The 19,937-nt window shown below is 38.8% G+C and overlaps 1 protein-coding gene across 2 annotated transcripts; it reads left to right on the top strand.

Moving 5' to 3' along the window:
- The first annotated feature begins 3,220 nt into the window (after positions 1–3,220).
- On the top strand, positions 3,221–19,631 carry LOC116732439 (nucleolar protein dao-5). Of its 2 annotated transcripts, none has more exons than XM_032582594.1 (32): positions 3,221–3,958; positions 4,169–4,234; positions 6,840–6,905; positions 7,512–7,547; positions 7,640–7,693; positions 7,777–8,541; positions 8,617–8,718; positions 8,822–8,956; positions 9,356–9,418; positions 10,355–10,414; positions 10,525–10,560; positions 10,645–10,707; positions 10,782–10,832; positions 10,910–10,978; positions 11,066–11,131; positions 11,215–11,310; positions 11,434–11,493; positions 11,607–11,663; positions 11,769–11,834; positions 11,947–12,000; positions 12,097–12,153; positions 13,009–13,065; positions 13,147–13,242; positions 13,478–13,540; positions 13,625–13,717; positions 13,815–13,859; positions 13,947–14,009; positions 15,910–15,981; positions 16,944–16,983; positions 17,070–17,127; positions 17,422–17,767; positions 17,882–19,631. In XM_032582594.1, the coding sequence occupies exons 3-32, from the start codon at positions 6,861–6,863 to the stop codon at positions 18,284–18,286; spliced, it is 3,273 nt and encodes a 1,090-aa protein (XP_032438485.1). In that variant the 5' UTR covers positions 3,221–3,958; positions 4,169–4,234; positions 6,840–6,860; the 3' UTR covers positions 18,287–19,631. The 2 variants fall into 2 exon arrangements, with proteins under 2 accessions (XP_032438485.1, XP_032438484.1); XM_032582593.1 differs by having other exon boundaries at positions 3,225–3,958; positions 13,622–13,717.
- Positions 19,632–19,937: the final 306 nt, after the last annotated feature.

The raw sequence follows: 19,937 nt of genomic DNA, 5'->3' as shown, positions 1-19,937 counted from the left end.
AAGAGGATATACAGTAGTTCTCTTTCTCTTCTGTGAAAGTCGTCCGATGGAAGGAATCGCGGTGAACCGGCAGCTGGGTCGACGACCGTGTGCTCAGATCCAAAACTCCCTAAAATTACAGAAGAATTGAATGTTGGTTCTGACAGAAAGGTGTTAGGTTACATGCTGTTTTACGGTTTTTGTAGTTTCTTATTTATGAGTCCGCACAGTTTCAGACCAGTTTGGGTCCTAACGTCGGCCACTACCTAAAAAAAATCAACAAAGGGCAGGTGAACATCAGAACCGGGCCGTGGCGCAATGCAATAGGGTGACGTGGTGTAGAAATTTTAATTCTCTTCAACATCATCTGGATGGAGGTGAATCTGTGTTTCTTACCACAAGAAAACACTTTACAGCAAGACGTGAAGAAGGCAAACAGACGGAAGCAGTCGTATGATTTAGCCAAAGTTCTACTGGGACGCTTTGGGTCACCCGGTGCTGCCTGCCTGAACACCAAACTTCGTTATGCCTGATCAGTGAATCTTCAGAGCACTAACTTTAAACCTAGCTTGTGTAAGCAAAGGTCAAATTATGTTCTTAATTGTTTAAAGTGAATGAAATGAAATGAAATGAAACTTTATTTCGAACATGATAGAAGTATAAAATTATGCACACGAACAAGGAAAGCAAAAGATACAGTTTTGTACCACAGTCATCTTAACATGCTCGAAAGGGATTAGGAAGAAGTGAGAAACTTATGAACTCCTACCCCATAAACTCATACAATATTTTCAGATGGACCCTCATTAATAAATCCAATCAAAAATAAAAATAAACAGGATAATTAATTTTCCATTTTATCTGGGTTTACATATGTCTAAATATACACTCATGTGCGTTGGCCTCAATTTACATAAACACATTAGTGCCAACTCTCACCCATATTTCTATATCTTGTGAAAATGACCTCTTTATATTTCATTTTAAATTTTAAGCCATTTACAACTTAATTTTAAACACGTGAAACACAAAATGTAATGAGTTGTTAATGACGTTAAGCATTTTTAAGATGATTTCATACATTTTCAAAACAAGAGACTGAAACCAGAGCCACCACGATCAACAGGGCACAGCGTCAGCCTGTAGCCAGGATCCAGTCTTTCGACTTTCATTGGTGGCAACCAGGATAGACGAATCATCAAACATGTGAAACAAACAATGACTCGACAATTGCAGCACCATGCTATGCCTGTGCGACTCCGAACGTAGACTTCCTGGAATTTACATTGTTCTTCTTCTGTTTTTTTGTTGTTTTTTTTTCACATGACATAAAATCACCAGATGAAGCTCGGCAAACATCTCGGCATATCCTGGCAAATCAGTTTCTCCCCAGACAGGAATAAGTGGTTTTAACATAGGGTTTAGTTCTGCTTTCTTGACGGTTCGCTTACTTGATGAGCCCAAAGCAGAAAATTGCTTGTTGCTTTTCTCAAGAGCCCCTTACTTCAAAATTAGGATTGCAGAATACATAATCACCTCTGTGTCACTGTGAACAGTCAGAGTCGGCCCAAGGCGTCAGCAAATAGTGACTCAATTCTTTGACTTTGTGAAGAAACAAAACAGGTGATGGTTACAAAAAACGTCTCCATCTACAGCAGTAAAGCACTGAAAATGAACACAGTGCCACCATGTGGACATTATCAGTATCTCTATTTTTGCACAATTGATAATATCAATTAGTTTGTCCTGGAGCAGCAGTCGCTGACTCAGCGGTTTGTTTGTCCAAGTACCATATGAGGCACTTGGGCTGCCAGTAGTGGTACTTCCAGTCAATATTTCTCTTAATTGTTAGCAAGACAAATTAATAACTGTGGTGATTAACACCAATAGCTAAAACGGTCCTTTTGTTCAAACAAATTAATCTTTGCTGTAAGTAGGAACTGCTGGGGGAAAAAAGAAGTTGAGAAAATTTCAACAACTTCCATAATCTTAAAACACCACGTTTTGTTTTTCCAACAATTAAAACCACTGCGTGTGTATGTATAATGACGACATTATTAATAACAATCAGTCAACAGCAGGAAACCATCATAACATTCATCTATATGACATCTTAAAAAACAGGACAACTAGATGTGTAGTCTGTATATTACATAAAATATTTCTTTTTGCAATAAAGGTCAGACTATGTTATTGATTTTAATTGATCAAGCAGACGAATTATGTTTGCTCATATGGTGTAACAGTGAAAATAAATATTAAATTTTACTATGGCCATTACAAAGTTTTCTATGCGAAGGCAGACATACTGGATATTCAGGTCAAAGTTGGTGAAAATCGTTTTTTTGTTTTACACTCCGAACTCCTGTGAACTTTGCTGGAATGTTGTTTCCCATCGTTCCTGCTGTATCATTGTTTGATAAAAAAAAAAAAGTCAAGAAGGTGGTGTTTGGAAAACGTGACGCTCACTGAGGCGGTGCTTGTTATATAAAAAAAAATCTCCTGCATCATTGTTATTTAGCGCAATTTCATGGGAACTAAAACAATTCAAGGAATGACATCGTCTGTCAGGATAACACACCCGGACCACTCCACCCGGTTCGGCGGGGAGAGGACGACCGGTCTGTCCGCTTCGAGGCGACTGCGCTTCGGATGAAACCGCAGCGGACTTCCGTCAGCCGGCAGCGGCGTTGAAACCGGAAACAACCCGGATCTGTATTTCAAAATAATGTACTATCTGTGCGAATACTTTTGGATGCATTTTTTATTTTTTTTTATTACCTGTAGTGATGCAAATGTTGTGGTGTTGGGGGGTAAAAAAAAAATTAGTTATTTGGGTCTTAACATAAAAAGTAATATATTTAATTTCACTAAATACTTTTCATGTAGTGCATGTGGCTTCATTAACAGATTTGTGGCCTCACCTGTAAGTGAAAGAGCTGCCTTTAACTTATTTGTAATTACCTTTAACTTAACAAATGCTTTTGCATTTATGATTTTTGCTGAGCCAGACAACAGGAGGGACCCAAATATATAATAATAATAATAATAATAATAATAATAATAATAATAATATTTTATATAAGTGCATGTTTTGTAGACACTGCATTTATCTAAATCTCATCAGCCTATAACAGGTTAGTTGTAATAATATTTTTGGATTTTTATGAACTCAACAATACTGAAGTATCTAATAATTATAAAGTTATAGTACTTTTTTTTTTCTTACAACATGTATCCAGCTAGGGGTTGTACAACCTCCCATGTATTAATACCTGTCCATATATAGACCTGAATATTAACATTCTGTAAGCAGCAATATTAATTGTTTTTCTTCTATGGATAGGGCACATAAACCGACTCCATCCAGAAAAGGCACCTAAAAAAGTATCTATTATCATTTTAATGTGTTTCAGTTATGAGAAACCATACACATAGTTTGGAGTCAAATTCAACCACAAAATATTTGGGACTTCACACTGAACCTGGACAGTACGTCAACAAAGCTAATTTGTGTAAGCCAAATATCTTCTCAACATTGCCTCTTGTTTCATAATTTATGAATGTAATAAATTGTGATTTGCGGTAAAAGTTCACGTTTTATTCCGTCGTGCTTTTCAGCAAAACAAACATAGTTTACAGTTAGTGAATATATTGCCAGCTCCTCGCTCCTTCCTGTTGAAACGAAACGGCATTTTTTTTAGGCAGAGGAAATTCGAGAAGAATCTTATTTTGAAAAATCTAACAACCGGAAGTTTAATTGCTTCGTACATCCACCTTCCAGCAGGTGTTTCCAGCAGAGAGGTAATTACAAACCAAAGCGGTGCGGACCTCTGGAAGGCAGTGATGAGTTTTATTACGAGAGAATTCTGTTTTTTCCTGGAATAACGATCAACTGTGGGAAAATATTCTGTTCTGGGATAAAACATACTGTGTTAAAAATAAGTTCAGGAAGGACATAAGGGGAGAAACGGCGGTGGTAAGTTTATTATTATTATTATTTTTAATAAAATACCTTTTGGAAAAACAGAAAAAATAGGCTGCGTTACTAGTAAGCTGATTCATATTTGTGAAAAGTTTAGTTGTTTTTTTTTTTTTTTTATCAAAACAGGCATTGTCACTTACCTTTAATTTGTAATTGTTGCGCTTTTTTGCTTTATTTTTTACACACAAAAAAAAATCAAAAAAGGAAAATGGCGTTTAAGTGGTTGAACCTGGAGGAGCAGCAGCACTAACTTCACTCGGGAGGCGACCTGTGAGTCTTTTAAATTGGTTTTCTGCTACAAATATGGTTTTTTTGTGTGGGTGCGTGTGTGTGTGTGTGTGTGTGTGTGGGGGTGGGTGTGTGTGTGTGTGTAAAATGTTTGTTGGTTCCAAAGTATGACATCAAGTAATTCCACCGTTTTCTAAAATATTGTATTTTACCTGTATCATACTTTGGAAAACATGATACAGGGAAAACATTAATTTTCAGACGGGCAGTGCTGATTTTTTTTCCCACTGGTAGCATTCTAAGTATTATTGTCTGTATCATCTCTCCTAACAAACAAACTGTACTGCCAAACCCAGGCTGTCATGGCAACTGAATTCCTGCTGCATTGTTTCCTCTTCTAATCTCTGACATCAGCAATGAAAGCAAGTTCGTGTGTAAAAATAGAAGGTGTATTGAATATTAAAGTTTCTGAATTTGCAACGTTATGACTGTACATGTGAACAGATGTAGGGCTGTTGTAAACGAATATTTTATTAATCGAGTAATCTATCGATTATTCTTATGATTAATCGAGTAATCGGATAAAAAAAAATAAAGTAAAACATTGGTAAATCTAACATAACAGCAATATTAATATCACATATCAACATCAGTCCAATTTTCCACATTTGAGCTTCCCTAACAATAAATTTTCTGTAGTTTAGGAAATTAACCTGTAACAATAATAGCTCACTTTCTTAGTTAACCTGAAGAAAAGTTGTACAAAAATCTTAAATTATGTTCAATTTAATAATAAAGAGTCAGGCTCACAAAGATGCTCATAAAAAATGTCTACACTCCAGCTTTTGGTTTGTGTATTCATCTTCAGTCAATTTAATAGATGAACTCTCACCTTGCTCAGACATTTATACCTTTTGTGTTCATGTCAGTCACAGGATTTGACACCTTTGTTTGTCACACAGAAACTCATCTACCAGCTACGTGCCGCCACGTCGCTCTCTGCCACACATTTGTTGAGACCAGGATGATATTAAATACATTTTCCCGTTTGTCCGTAAAGCCACCCTTATGTTAATCGTGTTCATATCCGCTCACCTGTATAGCGCTCTTCCCCGCTGTTCGCTCTGAACCGGCCACCAGGCAGCAGCTCCGGGAGGAGAAAAGGCTGCCGTACTCCAGGCATTGCGCCAGTCATTTTAAGGACGCTTATTGGGTCCCCGAAAAAAAACGACAAAGACCCGGACATTATCATGAATCAATAAAATCCTCCCGGGCCGGAACTTGAAAACTGGACGTTATGTTGCTAACACTTAGCTTTCGTCAACAACTCAGGCGGAAGTGAGAGCTCCGTGCAACGCAAGTTATAACCCGGCCGGAACACGGTGTATTAAATAATAAAATATAACGGAACGAAGCTTCGAGGCAGATCAATTTTCCTCGAGGAATTTTAATAATCGAGGTACTCGAATCACTCGAGGAATCATTTTAGCCCTAAACAGATGTTGTAGAGTATTATATTTTTGGTTCGTGGCTGGATAATTACATGTTTCTTTGCAGTTTGGAATTCAAGTCTTTTCCAGATTTGAATAAGTAGGTTGTAAAACGATATTTGCATTTCCAAACTTTCTCTATCCCATTGTCTAAATTTTCATCCATCCATCAGGGTGGTGCCATCCAAATGATTGTTCCTTCTATAAATTCTTCGTCCATCCGTTGATTACCCCTTCATTCTTCCATTAGTTCATTCTTCCAGTTGTCCGTCCTTCCGCCTAGCCATCCATTCTTTCCTTCCTCCCTTTCCTTCATGACAGACTGAATTTACAGACTCTGCATTGCAGAAATATCACCAGTCAATTCACTGTGAAATTTAGTTGATTTATACCTGTAAATATGCTAAAGACAACAACAGCAATTCAGTGTAAGATGCTTCAGTGCAGTCTTCTGTTTACAAAAGTTTGGGTATTGCAACAGACTGGCGACCTGTCCAGGGTGACCCCGCGTCTCGCCCGGAACGTTAGCTGGAGATAGACACCAGCATCCCTCCCGACCCAACTAGGGACAAGGGTGTTAGAAAATGGGTGAATGGATGGATGGATGGATGGGTGAATGGGTGAATGGATGGATGGATGGGTATTTGCATATGACAGTTTCAGTTCTGCAGTCTAGTTTTTCAGGTTCTTGTTGATCGTTTTGTTTTTAGCATTGTTTCTGTTCTGTTTTAGAGCGTGCCAAATCACAAGCCGGTCGAACTACGTTTGGAAACGAACATTTATATACCTGGTGACTCTTGTGAAATATCATCAGCAAAAGTTTAAATTAGTAACTTAAAAATCCTACAATCAGATTTACTATTGTTTATATATATATATATACAGTATATATATATATATATATATATATATATATATATATATATATATATATATATATTCTGTTCTCCTCTTCATTGTTTGTAGGTGCGGGAACTTGGAAAAACTGGCAGTGTATCAAATACTTATTGTCTCCTCTTTGTCGAGATTTATGTTTGCAAGTTGAATCCTAAAAGGAACCAATTTTTGCACCTTTACCATAGTTTAAAATGTCTGATTAAATCATGAAGGAAGCTAAATGTATGCATCATCAGTGAAGCAATGGTTTGTCTCTGCAGAGTGTTGCGACTCTACAAAATATGCTGAAAATGGCTTCTCATGATCCCCCTCATCGTCACTACAATGTAAGTGGTTGCACAAATATACAATCAAAATTGGAATTACTTCCAGATTACTTTGTTGACTTTTTTCCCCCTTAGAGTAGAAACTTAAAAACTGAAAAATATTTGAGCTTCTTTAGATTTAAACAACCATTAGCAGCAACGTTCTCGCTTTCTTTAATTATAAACCAAGAGGATAAATGTCTCCAGGGAGACCAGAATCAGTCTCCATTATTTTGGAAATGGTAGACATGTTAGTCTTGCATGGTAGGTTTGTGCTCAGAAGGCGTGAAAACCTGAGAGCTGCATTTTAACATTTTTAGGTCAAAGGTTAAATGTTATCATGAATTACAAAACCTTTACAAGGAGGGAAGTTTAAAATGACCCGAGGAGTTTGACCTGCTTGTCTTGGGTTTTGAAAAGCGACACCTGAATGCATTTTTTGAACAATTTTCTTTGGACAAACCAGGCTGAAGTGTTGATGTTTGGCTATAATGCACAGAAACTGGAGTGTGGTGGTGGGAGAGCTGATGATTCTTTTAAAACCAGCATGGCATTGGTTCCTGTAATGGTTTAAATTGATGATCCATGATGCAAAAGCAGGACTCATAGTTTTTGTAATTTTTTCAGAATGGAGTCCAAGAAGACTTTCCGTCAAGGCTTCAGGTTTGTTTTGGAATGACTGTTTCTCGTAGCTGTGTAGCTTTAACTATATTTTATTTATTTATTTAATATTGAATTCTTGTTACGTCATATAGAACGGAGACTCTGCAGATTTGATCAGAGCGAACCCTTTTTATGCATATTACAAGGTATGTATGTTACAGATCTCTGCCTATTGACAACATTGACTTTTACTGAACCCATCCCAAACGTAGTTGTGTTCTGCTGCTAGGAATCGACCAGCAGCACTAATGGAACAGAGGCTTCAATACAACCAGACAATTTCATCTCTGTACCTACTATGAAATTCATAAGCTCACCTCAGGAACTTGGTTATGAAATTAAGGCCACGGAAAACAAAGATCTTAACGTGCCTCAGCGGTACGACCCTAAAGACGAGCTCTTCAGTCCGTCCTCTCTGAGGCTCAACGCCACCGCCAGACAGAGAAATGGCTCAGACGTTGTCACGGATGATGTGGATGCTTTGTTTGGCTCACCTAACAAAGCTGAGGCACCAAACCCATTTTGTAAAACTTCGGCCTCAGAAGCAGATTTGTTTTCCAGGAACAGTGAGGAACTCTTCCATCCAGACAATACCCCCAGCACCGACAATAACAATTCTTTTAAGGAAGGATTTGACGTATTTTCACCGCCTACAAATCCTGTGGATCCATTCCCACGTCCGCTCCCAAGGAATTTATTCAATGTCCCCAGTTTAAATGATCCTTTCGGTCCAACTCCCTCCAAGACAATGTCCTCTATACCTTTAACCAATCGCCCATCTGAGTTGAAGTTAGACACGCCGGTCTCAACAGGTTTAGCAAAGAAAACTCCACCAAAAGTTCCTCCAGTTGTTCCACGAAAGCCTGCAACCAAACCAAAAGATTTTTTGACGACGCCTCAGGGAAGCAAAGAGGAATTTCTTGAGCCGACCTCCTTCAGCCAGGCCAGCAGTCTGTCCTCCTCGCCCAGCTTTTCTCCAGCTGATTTGACTCACGTATGTTACTCTTATTTCAAACAGCAAGACTAAACACTTTAAGGCTACTATAAAGTCATTTCATATGTCATGCAGGTGCAAACTTTCAAACGGCCACCAAGACCCCTTCCTCGAACTCGACGCCCCAAAGCAGAGAAGCCACCAAAACCAGAGAGGCCTCCATCCCCAGTATACTCTGTAAGCCTCAAAAACACAGATGATTTTCTGATGTTTTGTGTTGAACTCCATCAATGAGGAGACTTGTGACTGTATAAACTCCTTCTCTCCTCTAAACTCTTAGACTAAACTGGAACCAGAAGTACCTGAAGCACACACTGCTGAGCCAGAACCGCCAAAACCGCCGCCTAAACCAGTCCTCAAACCAGTCCTCAAACCTCTTCCTAAACCAGTCCTTCCTCACAAACCAAAGAGAATGGTATGAAGTCTGATTTGTAATGTGGTGTTCAAATGGGTTATCTCTATTCTTACACAGACATAGAATCTGTATTTTCTGTTTTTATATAGAGAAAGAAATGCAAAACCAAAATTCAAGAGAAAACCAGCAATCTACATCTCTGCATATAACTTATGACTAATGTCTGCCTAACTCTCAGACTGTTTTTTTCTCATAGTGAATGCAGTTTTTACTGTATATTGTAACTTCTATCATAAACCAATGGCAGATTTGTGAATCATGTCTGGGCAACAGGAATGTTGCCATGCAAAGTTATTTTCTGCTTCTTATTGATATTTAATTTGAGTGCTCATCTCATTTTTTTTTTTACACCAGATAGAAAATTGCTCAACATGGATGTTTTATATATTTGTTTTGCAGGAGAGCAAACCATTGGAACCTGAGAACTTTGTCGTGTTTGAGGACGTCCTCCTTATCGGACAGGTGAGTTTCACCTAGAAAAATGTTCCCCACTGTAAAGCTGAAAGTTTCACTTTGTTAAATGTTGTACAGATTTTGGTCAGAATGAAAGATATGATGCTTCTTCTAGATTGGAAAACTGTAATGTCATGTTTAAGAAACGCGTGACGCCTGGGTTTTGGAGTCAGAGGTCAGTAGGGTGACGGTACAACAGAAAAAGCGACAAATGTTACATGCCAGATTTATTTTAAGTGCACTAGAAGTGTATAATAACATTCAAAATTGGCAAGAAATACCAAAATACCAAAGAGCAAACTAAAAGTTTGATCAAGTCTAAAGCAGAACACTGCAAAAACTAGAAACGGGTACATAACTAAATGGTACCTGAAGTTGAAAATGCTGAATATTTAAAAAGTTAACCTGTCTTTTGAGATTAATCCACATGCACAACAGTGTTAGTCAATGTTAATTAATACCTGGTTTCTGTATACATTGCTCTGATTCATACAAGAACATTTTTATTTCCATCGTTGTTGCTACTGGTAGCCAGTTTTTTTGTGCTAAGGGCTAAAGTCTGAACTATGTGCATGATAAATGAGAGTATGCCCTTAAAACTTGAATGTTTTACAGGCACACTCAAATGTGTTTTTTAATCGCTCTCCTGTATTGTAATGCAATGAAAGCCTCTTTTGACGTTTAAAAAAAGCATCATAACTTTTGTGGCCTTATCAGTTTCGGGTGGTTTGACATCTCTACCATGTCGGTCGCAGAATACACCACTACTGTACATTCATACACAGGCTGTATGAACGAGACCATAGAGCTTTTTCACAAGTGTCCTACCAGGAAAAAAAATAATCTGATGCCAATGAAGAAATAAATCACTTATCCAGAAATATGTGCTGATCTGTTTTATGAAGTTGAAGCAAAATGTAAACATTTTTTCCCTCTATGAATCAGGAACTCTGTGTGGAGGATTGGCCTGAGGACAGTCCTGAGCTGGATCCAGACTTTAAGCCAGTAAGAAAACAAATCTAAATGTTCTTCTTTATTTATCTTTTACAACAGATTCCAATTTAAGTCCTTGAAACTTTGAATTTGAATGTGTTTTTCTGTCTGACTTCTCAAAGTCTGGAACATTTAAGCTACGAAGAGAGTCGTTGAAGGTCAGTCAGTTCAGTTTCGTCTGTTAAACTTTGCCGATTTTTAAAACCATAGAAAATCAGCTGAAGACTGCTGCCTGTTTTTAGGCCAAGATGGAGTCAGACGGAGGAAGCAGCGAAGACCCCGACGGTACCTTTGGCAACGTTAAGGTAGAACCTTTCCTCCTTCCTCCTTGTTCTCCTGCTCCAGCTGCAGCTTCATCTAAACTCTGAACGTTTTCCAGAAAAGGGACAGGAAACTGCGAATGTCGCTGCTGTCCAGAAGAAGCTCAAAGGTAAATCTGATCTGCTAAAGGAATATTTTCTTGTTTTGCCTTGTTTTATTAAAATGGTAACAACTTTGACAATGTAGGACAAGTACTCAGATGATGCCATGGGGGGAAAGAGCAACACGCTGCCCAGTCGACGAAAAACCCCCAAGGTAGAGATCATCGCATGTTGTAACACCAGCAGTTGTTGTTTTATGCTAGCTGGTCTTTATGCAGGTTATTTGGCTTCTGTTTTGCAGGACTTTGGTTCCAGTGACCATATTTCCACAGGAGATGATGAAGATCCTTATAGTTTGGACTATAAAGTATGTTCTGTTTTCCAACAGTATAAAATCTGCCCATAAATCTGGTTGACAAATTTATTTTATGATATACTTAATGCCTCTAGAAAAAATCTACAAAGACCAAAGTCAATCGCCTGTTTCGGAGAGCCTCCATTGGTTCCTCTGCGTACGACGACGAGCTTTCACTGCAACATTCAAAGGTAGCTTAAAGGAGCTTGTAGGAGATTTTCTAAGAGATTTCACTCCAGCTTTCCGTACAATTCTTCTGTGAAAGCAAAGTGATGCTTGAATGTATCAGGGAGTTCTTAAATCCTCTCCAACAGGACGGTGACCAGAAGAAAAGCAGCAAGAGGAAAAACACCACTGTACGTCGACAGTCGGCGGTAAGCAACCTCCATTCTTCAAGTTAAATGTGGTAAAACAGCAGGTCAGGTTTTCAGCTCAACATGGAGTCATATTTAAGTCTGTTGCTGCTTAAACTTGAACTATTTCTCAGGACTCGGTGTTGGACGGAGAAGATTATGAGGATGGGGAGAAAGGTGGCCCTCGGCAGGTTGTTAGATTTTTTTCCCTCGTTACTCAGAAACACATTTCTGCTCACGTGAAAACAGAACCTGCTCTGCCTTTTTTCTTCTAAACCTAAGTTGTTTTCCTCCAGAGGAGGAATAGCAAGGTGAAAGTCAAGTTTGTGCCACAAAGAGGATTTGCCATATCATTAGAGAAGGTAGAAAACGTCTGCTACACCCTGATACTCTGATTGCATCACTTCTCAAATTAAAACATTAAAAACAAAATGCAAAAATCCCACCTCATTTCAACTTCTTTGTTTTCTACAGTCACACAATGAACCAAAAGGAGCTCATGGCTACACGTCTCGCAAGGGCTCAAAGGTATGACAGGGACTTGTGGCTGGTCAACTGTTTGTGATTGCCATGTTTGTGGAATGAGGATGTCTGAACATGTTTGGGATGTTTTCACCCTCGCAGGACAAATCTGTTGAAGACTCTGGAGCACATGGCTACACACCTCGTGACAAGCTCCAGGTAGCGATCTATTTCAGTTTCAACAACAACAACCTGTGTCTGATGCGACTGTAGATAGGATGCTGACCTGAGATAGCATAGTTTGATATTTTTTGTCAGTTTTCCACAGCTTACGGTTCTTGCGATGCTTTGCAAAAGTATTCATGCACCGTGCGTTACTTCACACCCCTTCTTAAGACTTTAGCTAACTTTAGTGTAGTGAATAATTATATTCAGGCCCCCTGACTGCCTTCAGAAGTTAGCTGATTGGTCAATAGAGTTCAACTGTTTGAAGCTGTTCTGCAGCAGCTTTCAGGTTTGTTGGGGAACATTAGCAAACAGCATAATTGCAGACAAAGCAACACCTCTTGTTTTAAAGAGGAGTTAAAACAAATATCATCTTATCTGAGCTCATGGAAGAGGGTCAAGGGAGCGCCATAAGAAGTTCCATCTACGGTTTACCTGAAGCCGTGTAGGGAACGACATGAACTCTGGGCAGAAGAGACTAAAATTAATATTTTCCACCTACGTTCTGTGTGGTGGGAAAATATATCTGTCACCATCGCGGGTTCCTGATGACGTTGAGCGATGAAGAAAAACAGCATGTAGACCCCCAGTGTAAGCCACCAATCCCAACAATTGTGGGCAAACCTTTACAATAGTCCTGGCAAAAGCGCTGGAACATGTGACTTGTGGCGAAGATGTCTCAAACACCTTTTTGTGTGTGAGATTACGATTTCGAATGTCAGAATCACCAACAACCACGTTATCAGTTATTGCCGCTTATAGTAGCTTTGCAGATCATTTTCCAGCCTTATTATTCTGCGTAGTATATTATTCTAATTTCTCTACGCTGTCCGTTTTATTTTTGTTCAGGATGATGATTTTGAAGGCCTCGAGGAGGCGGAAGCCCTCAGCCGTCGCTCAGCTAAGGTAATAAATCTTTACCAACTAAATAACATCCAGTGTTTTCACTGATAAACTGCATAATCAAACTTTTAATGTGAAAATCAGGCTGCCTTCATGGACGACGAACAGCAAAAGTCTCATCGTTACTCACCGAGTCTGCAGGGGGACGACGACGTTGACTTGAGCAAAGAACGCAAACATGTAACTTTCTGCCTTTTAAAAAAAAAAATGAAACTACAAACTGCATAAAACTGATCACAATAAGCTTATATCAGCAGCTGTTCTTTGTTTTTGTTTTTTTAAGTCTTTGGGAAATACAACTTAATGCGCATTGATTATTATTATTGCTTTAACTGAAACGCTTATCTCCTTAGTCGTTATTAGTATTTCTTCACTATAAAGTACAAAAACAAAATCGTCTTCTTGTTTCTGGCAGAAAAAGTCCAAACATAAGATGCATCTGCCACACAAATCTAAGGCCTCACATGGACTGAATGAGGTAGGCGGAGTCAAATCCCTGTAAGTGTTTAATGGTTAACATGCTTCTTATATTGAATTTATTACTGGTGTTTATTGTCAGAAGGGCTCCACTGATGATGAAATGACAGAAAAAGACATGAAGTCTCACCAAGAGGAGTATGATGAAGATCCAGATGAGATTGAAATGCTCAAACTGGTATTCTTTGTTCTTTATTTAGACTCCAGTGTTTTGTTTTGTTTTTGTTTTTTTGCATGAGAAAACACCTTTGACACACATATTTTCTTCCCAATAGAAAAAGCCAGTTAAGCCTAAAGTTCCCAAAAAACAAAAGCACAAGGTGAGTCTGTTTGGTCCGCTCTGACCACAGCAGAGGAATCGTTGATGGACGTGTGCAACATTCTCAGACTGAACCTTCTCTCATCAGAGCAAAAAGGCCAAGAACCAATCAGAAGCCCCATCTGATGAGCACCTGTCTGAGGCTGCCCAGGTAAGTCTGCAACTTTTCAACTGTTAAAGTGCTGATGGGGAAAAACTATCTGATACTGATTCCTCAGTGACAGCGATTCAAATTGTCTCATTGGAGCCAGAACGGAGTTTGAAATGGCTTGGAGGGCCAAGTTATTAGTAGGGTATGTTTAAGATTCTCAGTCGGATGCAATGTCTCAACTTCAACGGATTTCAAATGTTTTGTAGCCTCTGACGAAGCTCCATTTTTTCTTTCATTCGGAATAAACACCTGCTTCCTACGTTCGCTGTGGCCTGTACTTGGATCGTTACAGTTCTAGTTCTTGTCTTTCTATCTTCATTGGCTCCTCCAGAAAGAGAGCAGATTTGTGGCGAGCACAGCAAGCCGTTTCCTGTCAACAGATTGAGTTGTGGTTTTCTGCAGTTCCTCCAAAAGTCACAGTTGGACTTTTTGTCTGCTTCTCATATCCCGTTAGATACGGCCGTGTCTCTGTGTCTGAAATGGTTCCATATTCCCTCTATTTTCTATTTATTGGTTGGTTTTTAAAAGCCAGTTGGTTGCGTTCAGTTTCAAGCAAATGCTATGCTTTTCAGATCTTATTTTATTTGAAATAAAATGTAGTAAAGCATGAACCATTTCCCCTCCACATCACAATTGAGCTTTGCTTTGGGTTGGTCTACAGAAGGGGGTCTGCAACCACTTTGCATCTTTTTGCCATTACTCCAACTAAAGACATTTACAGCTACAAACAAAATGTTTAATATCTACTATAGGAATTTTGTGGTCTATTTATTTATTTTAAACACAATTTTATTTCTGTTTTTTAGGGTTTAAATCAAAGACAAATATAAAATCCTTTACTAAAAGAGGATCAGGACATTTTCTTCTATATGGGATGTTGATGTTTCTAAAGAATTATGTAAACAGAAAAAAAAGAACTTGGTTTCCAGTGAAATAATGAGAAGTATATATCATTGATACTTGTCATTCTGGGGTTTTTAAAGTCTGAAATTTAATGCAGGATTTATTCCATGCAAAAATATAGCTAAAATCTCTATTTTTAATATCTACATTTAAACAAGGTAAATAAAAAATGGCTAAAATCTCTATTTTTTTTAATATCTACACTTAAAAACAAGAAATTAACATGTCGAAAATCAACATTTTTTAAAAAGTTGCTGCTTCTGCATTATCTTCAGCCAATTCAAAAGCTATTGTTGAAGCTCCAGCTCAGTCTCCTGTTATACAGGAGTATACTGTATGTATAACATGCTGTACTTCATGTTATACAGCATGAAGTACATTGACATTTATTGTGAAAAATGCCTGTGGGGGGAAAAATCCCAGTGCTTTTGCAACACTGTACTCTTATCTTTACCTACGAACTCCTTTAACATTCACCGTCATGTGATGGTTGTGCATCAACAGTTCGGATAATCTTCACCTGCTAACTATCAGATTTTAAAACGTTCTACCAACTCTATAAACGATTTGCTTTGAGTGGGAATCTTGACTTTTGTCAGTCAGGCAGAAGAACAATATGAAGACTTCCTTTATATTTCATTTGAAATGCATTTAAAGTGAAAGTTACCAGAAACTGGGGGGGGGAATGAATGCAGTACAGTGGTCACATGAGCAAGCTTTTAGCCACAATGCAGATCTGATTGATTAAGCCCTCATGTTAGCAAACTATAGTCTCAAATCCTCTCATGCTGTTGTTTTGGTCTGTTTGATTTCTTTTCTCAATTGGACCTTGACACATCCTGGTAGCATGTTAGCGGACTGGTTCAGCAGCATACTATCTTCACTGTGACACGCCTACTGCTGTGTATAAAGGCCTACAGCGCCGCCTTAAGTTACTTAAAATGGTGACGCATGCTGCAAACACTTGCTGATTAACTCATCTTCTTCCCCCACTCAGGCGGCATGGCAGGCTGCTCGGATGGACGAACAGGCTGCAGCCGGCGAAGAGGAGGAAGAGGAGGAAGACGGGGTCAGTTTCTTTGGTTCTTACAAAAATTCTGGATGCTTTTATTTACGGACTCTCTGTTTTTATAGGAACAGAATTATTTAATGTAAGGTTATATGTAGGCTTGATAACAAACTTTGCTGGACGATAAATTGCCCCAGAGGTTTGTTACGATAAACAATGATATTGTTGTTTTTGAGGCAATTTTCGAGATGTCAGTAATGGCACAATAATGCAAGAACACATTCTCATAGATCAATAAACTTTAAATCCTAATGAACATTTAACGCTGGATCCCTAACGCATTTTAAATCTCCAAAATATAGAAACCAAACCACAGAAACGACAAATAAGATAAAGGATGACGTCTTGGTAAACCGAATTGTCCTTCCGAAACAGAGTTATCTGACACCAGACAGAAAACCTTCATCACAAAGTTTTTGGTAGAAACGGAGAGAAAAGAGAAAAATGATAAATCATTGAAAATGAGTTCATTTTAATTTGTGATTGATTTATTGCGACAGGCCTAGTTGTGTGACAAACTATTTTCCCACTACAGGTTTCTCCTGTTTTTAGAAGATGAAGATAACTTGTGTAAATATAATAAGCATTTGATTTCATGCATTTGATTTCATGCTTATATCCAAGCTGACCTGTATCTGTGTGATAAGCCAGTCACTCCCTAAGGTAAATTCTAAATTAACTGTAGTAGCCACATTTTTTGTGAAATGTTCCTAAATTTCAAAAGCAACATGCAATATTCTATATAAAATAATTCAGAAACAGATCATACCTGTCAAGTCTCCCGTTTTGGCTGGGAAACAACCATATTTTACCCCTGTGTCCCGGCATACTCCCCTCTAAGTATTTTCCTGTAAATTTCCCATATTAGATTAATTATGCAAGACAGAAGAAATGTATACGCTCCTCTGAAGAAAGGTCAGACATACTGTATATTTGACTACGTTTTGTATCTTCATCTTTAGGACACGGACAGTTTATTGGAGTGGTGGTACACGGTAGAAAGTAAGTCAACATCCAAACCGATTTTAAAATCAAGTGAACAATGATGGATGGTGCTGGATTTGTATTCCCCCGTTTGTGCATTTCAGAATGGGACGAAGTGCCATCGGATGAAGAGGATGTAGCCGTCAAAGAGGATGAGTCAAAGTGCGATCATTTGTTTTTACCAGCAGTAATTCTTGGTCAACTCACTGGTTACTATGGGATACTATGCAATATGTTTTGATTTTATACTTGTGTAGCACCAGTACAAAAGTCACATGCACTTCAAACGATTCTAGTTATCAATGCAGTCAAGTTCAGTTTATTATTCGAATTCGATGATGAGTAATTGGGTAAAAGGATCAATTTACAAGGAGGTTATAAGTTTGAGTACCACAGAAGCAAAGAAAGAAGAAACTACTAAGAACTAGCTCTTCTAAAATCTTGCTTTGATTGCAGGTCATTCACCATCTTGGCAGAGAAGGTCGAACGCGGCCTGCGTCTCTTCAACAAGGTGTTCACCGAGCAAGCCGAGGTCCTGTGGGAGTCCATCATCTCGCTCCACGCTCTCGCCGACGACATCAACGAGTTCCATCACAAAGCCAAGATCGCTGGGATCAGCGGGGGCACCACCACCGCGGTGGGCACTGTGGCGGCCATCACTGGCCTGGCCTTGGCTCCCGTGACCTTCGGAGCGTCCCTCGTAATCACGGCCGTGGGCGTGGGGGTGGCAACGGCCGGGGGGATCACCTCCGCCTCTGCGGCCATCTCCGATAACGTCAACAACAAGAACGACCGCAAAAAGGTAATGCGGGTTTTTGATGCAGTGAGACATGATGGCAGCCGCAGAGTCTTGATCACTCTGCTCCTTTCTCTTCTGTGTGAAATCACTAATTTAACGTTCTCTGTCCGTAAATAGATCGAGGGTCTGCTGCAGGAGTACGAAGAGCGAATGCTGGAGATCTCGAACATCCTCCACTTCGTCAATCAGGGCTTGCGCAGGCTGCGCGGCCACCCCTTCCTCAGGTCCGGCACGCAGCACTATTCCCAGGACTGGGAAGTCCGCAGGGCGGTCCAGATGATCAGCATTGTGGATTCGCCTGTGATGCGAGCGACAGAGATAACCGACGACGTTGTGGGCTCCCTGCGAGGACTCTTCAAAGGAATGGACAAGTACTTCGTAAACGAAACCAGAGAGCTGAAGAAAGGCTGCAAGAAGGAGATTGTGGCCGTAATAAGACAAGTGGCAAACGTGCTGAATGACTGCATCGTGGAGCTGAACGCCATCAGAGAGAATCTGCAGGATGCTACTGGACAGATGTGAACAACCTTCATGATCACGCTGAGCACGGCTCACCACTGACATCTCCTGGCTGAAACCAAGAACTGCTCTTCCACATTGCATCATTCGTGGAAAATATTCCACCTCTGTGAAACTCCTGGAGATATTTTTGGCATTGTGGCTGAGAAATGACTTTTTTCCAGCTTTTTTAACTCCAGATGAATTTTGTACTTGAAAAGTAAAACACAGATCAGTTTCTTTATCCATTCACCCTTTTGTTCAGCTTGAGCAGCATCAAAGTTTCTTCCTATATAAATGTGACAGGAGGTTTACTTTGTTAGAATGGAGTCAGTTTGGAAATAGTTGATTTACTATACCTTGAAATAGTTTATCAAAGACTTTGACAAAGTCTATAACCCTCTTCATTATATTGACATAATATGAAGCAATAAGGTTCAAATATGTTTAACAGTTAATCTAGTGAACCGAAGTGATGATTGTCAGATTTTGGCAGAATGTTCTGCAGGTTAAAGACCCTTCTACTGTAAATGAGACTTTTAATCTTTTACGTTGTAAAAAAAGAATCTTGCTTTCATAATCTGGTGTCTATAGACACATTTATTCTTATAACTTATATTCGTTTGTTCGAAATATATCTTATGTTTTTAAACGAGGGAGTTAGTTTGGTTTATGCAGAAGCTTGAACACATTTTAATGCTTTTTATTTTCCCTAAAAGAGCCGTCTTGAATGAATGCAAAGCATGTTGTATGACAAACTGAAGTTTTTCTGCTTGATTAAAGGTGCATTGTCATTTTTATCGACCATATTGAATCATATAGCGGCTATTTTACCTCTGGCCACATTTAATTATAGTCATTCTTAACATTATGACTTATCCAGCTTTGATAGGTCACTGACTTAGCAATGCTGGGGCATTTGTTCATTTATTTGCATTTTAACATGAAATGAATGTAACTGTATAGGTTTTACATTGTTCTATTTTACTATATTCAATATGTCCTGGTTAACCCAAGAATAAAATGTAAAAATGACCATTTGACACATTTTCACCTGGAGGCAAATTATGTTGTGTTTATTTTGTATTCAGTTGAGAAATATTAATCTCCAACTGAATATTAGATGTAGCTTATAGTTTGTTCAAAGTATCAGTATAACATCAGGTACAAAAGTGTAAACTTGATATAATTTCCAAAAACTCACACTAACATTGTGGCTTTATAGTGTGACTGATTACTGCCAGTACATCTTCCAGTTTTAATGTTTCAACACCGTTTTTAACACCGTCTTCGAAATTCAATTGGTGGAATGATTGCTTGTGTGAAAAAATGTTTTTAAAAGATTCGAGTGGATTATCTAAAAAAAAAAGTAAGTAATCTTGTAGTGTCACGCCTATGTGTAGTCTTCTTGAACATTTTTACGTTTCACGATAAAACCACAAACTTCATTCTAGTTGGTTGGGATTAAATTCAGGTGTGTAATTCTGAAATGAACGAACAATTAAAGGGTCAAAACTCTGAAACTTGAAATCCTGAGATGTGTGCATGCCTTCAGACTCCTTTAAAACCCAGAGCAACATGTAGAAATTACTTCCAATCTGTATGCAATGTTGAGAATAATTCTATGTTTTTCCTTCTGTCTCTTTTAGCTAGCTGCAAAGCTAAAACTAAAGGA

This window comes from Xiphophorus hellerii, chromosome 14 (assembly GCF_003331165.1).
Source record: "Xiphophorus hellerii strain 12219 chromosome 14, Xiphophorus_hellerii-4.1, whole genome shotgun sequence".
NCBI classification, from domain to species: domain Eukaryota; kingdom Metazoa; phylum Chordata; class Actinopteri; order Cyprinodontiformes; family Poeciliidae; genus Xiphophorus; species Xiphophorus hellerii.
This window is presented reverse-complemented; position numbering and strand designations above follow the sequence as displayed.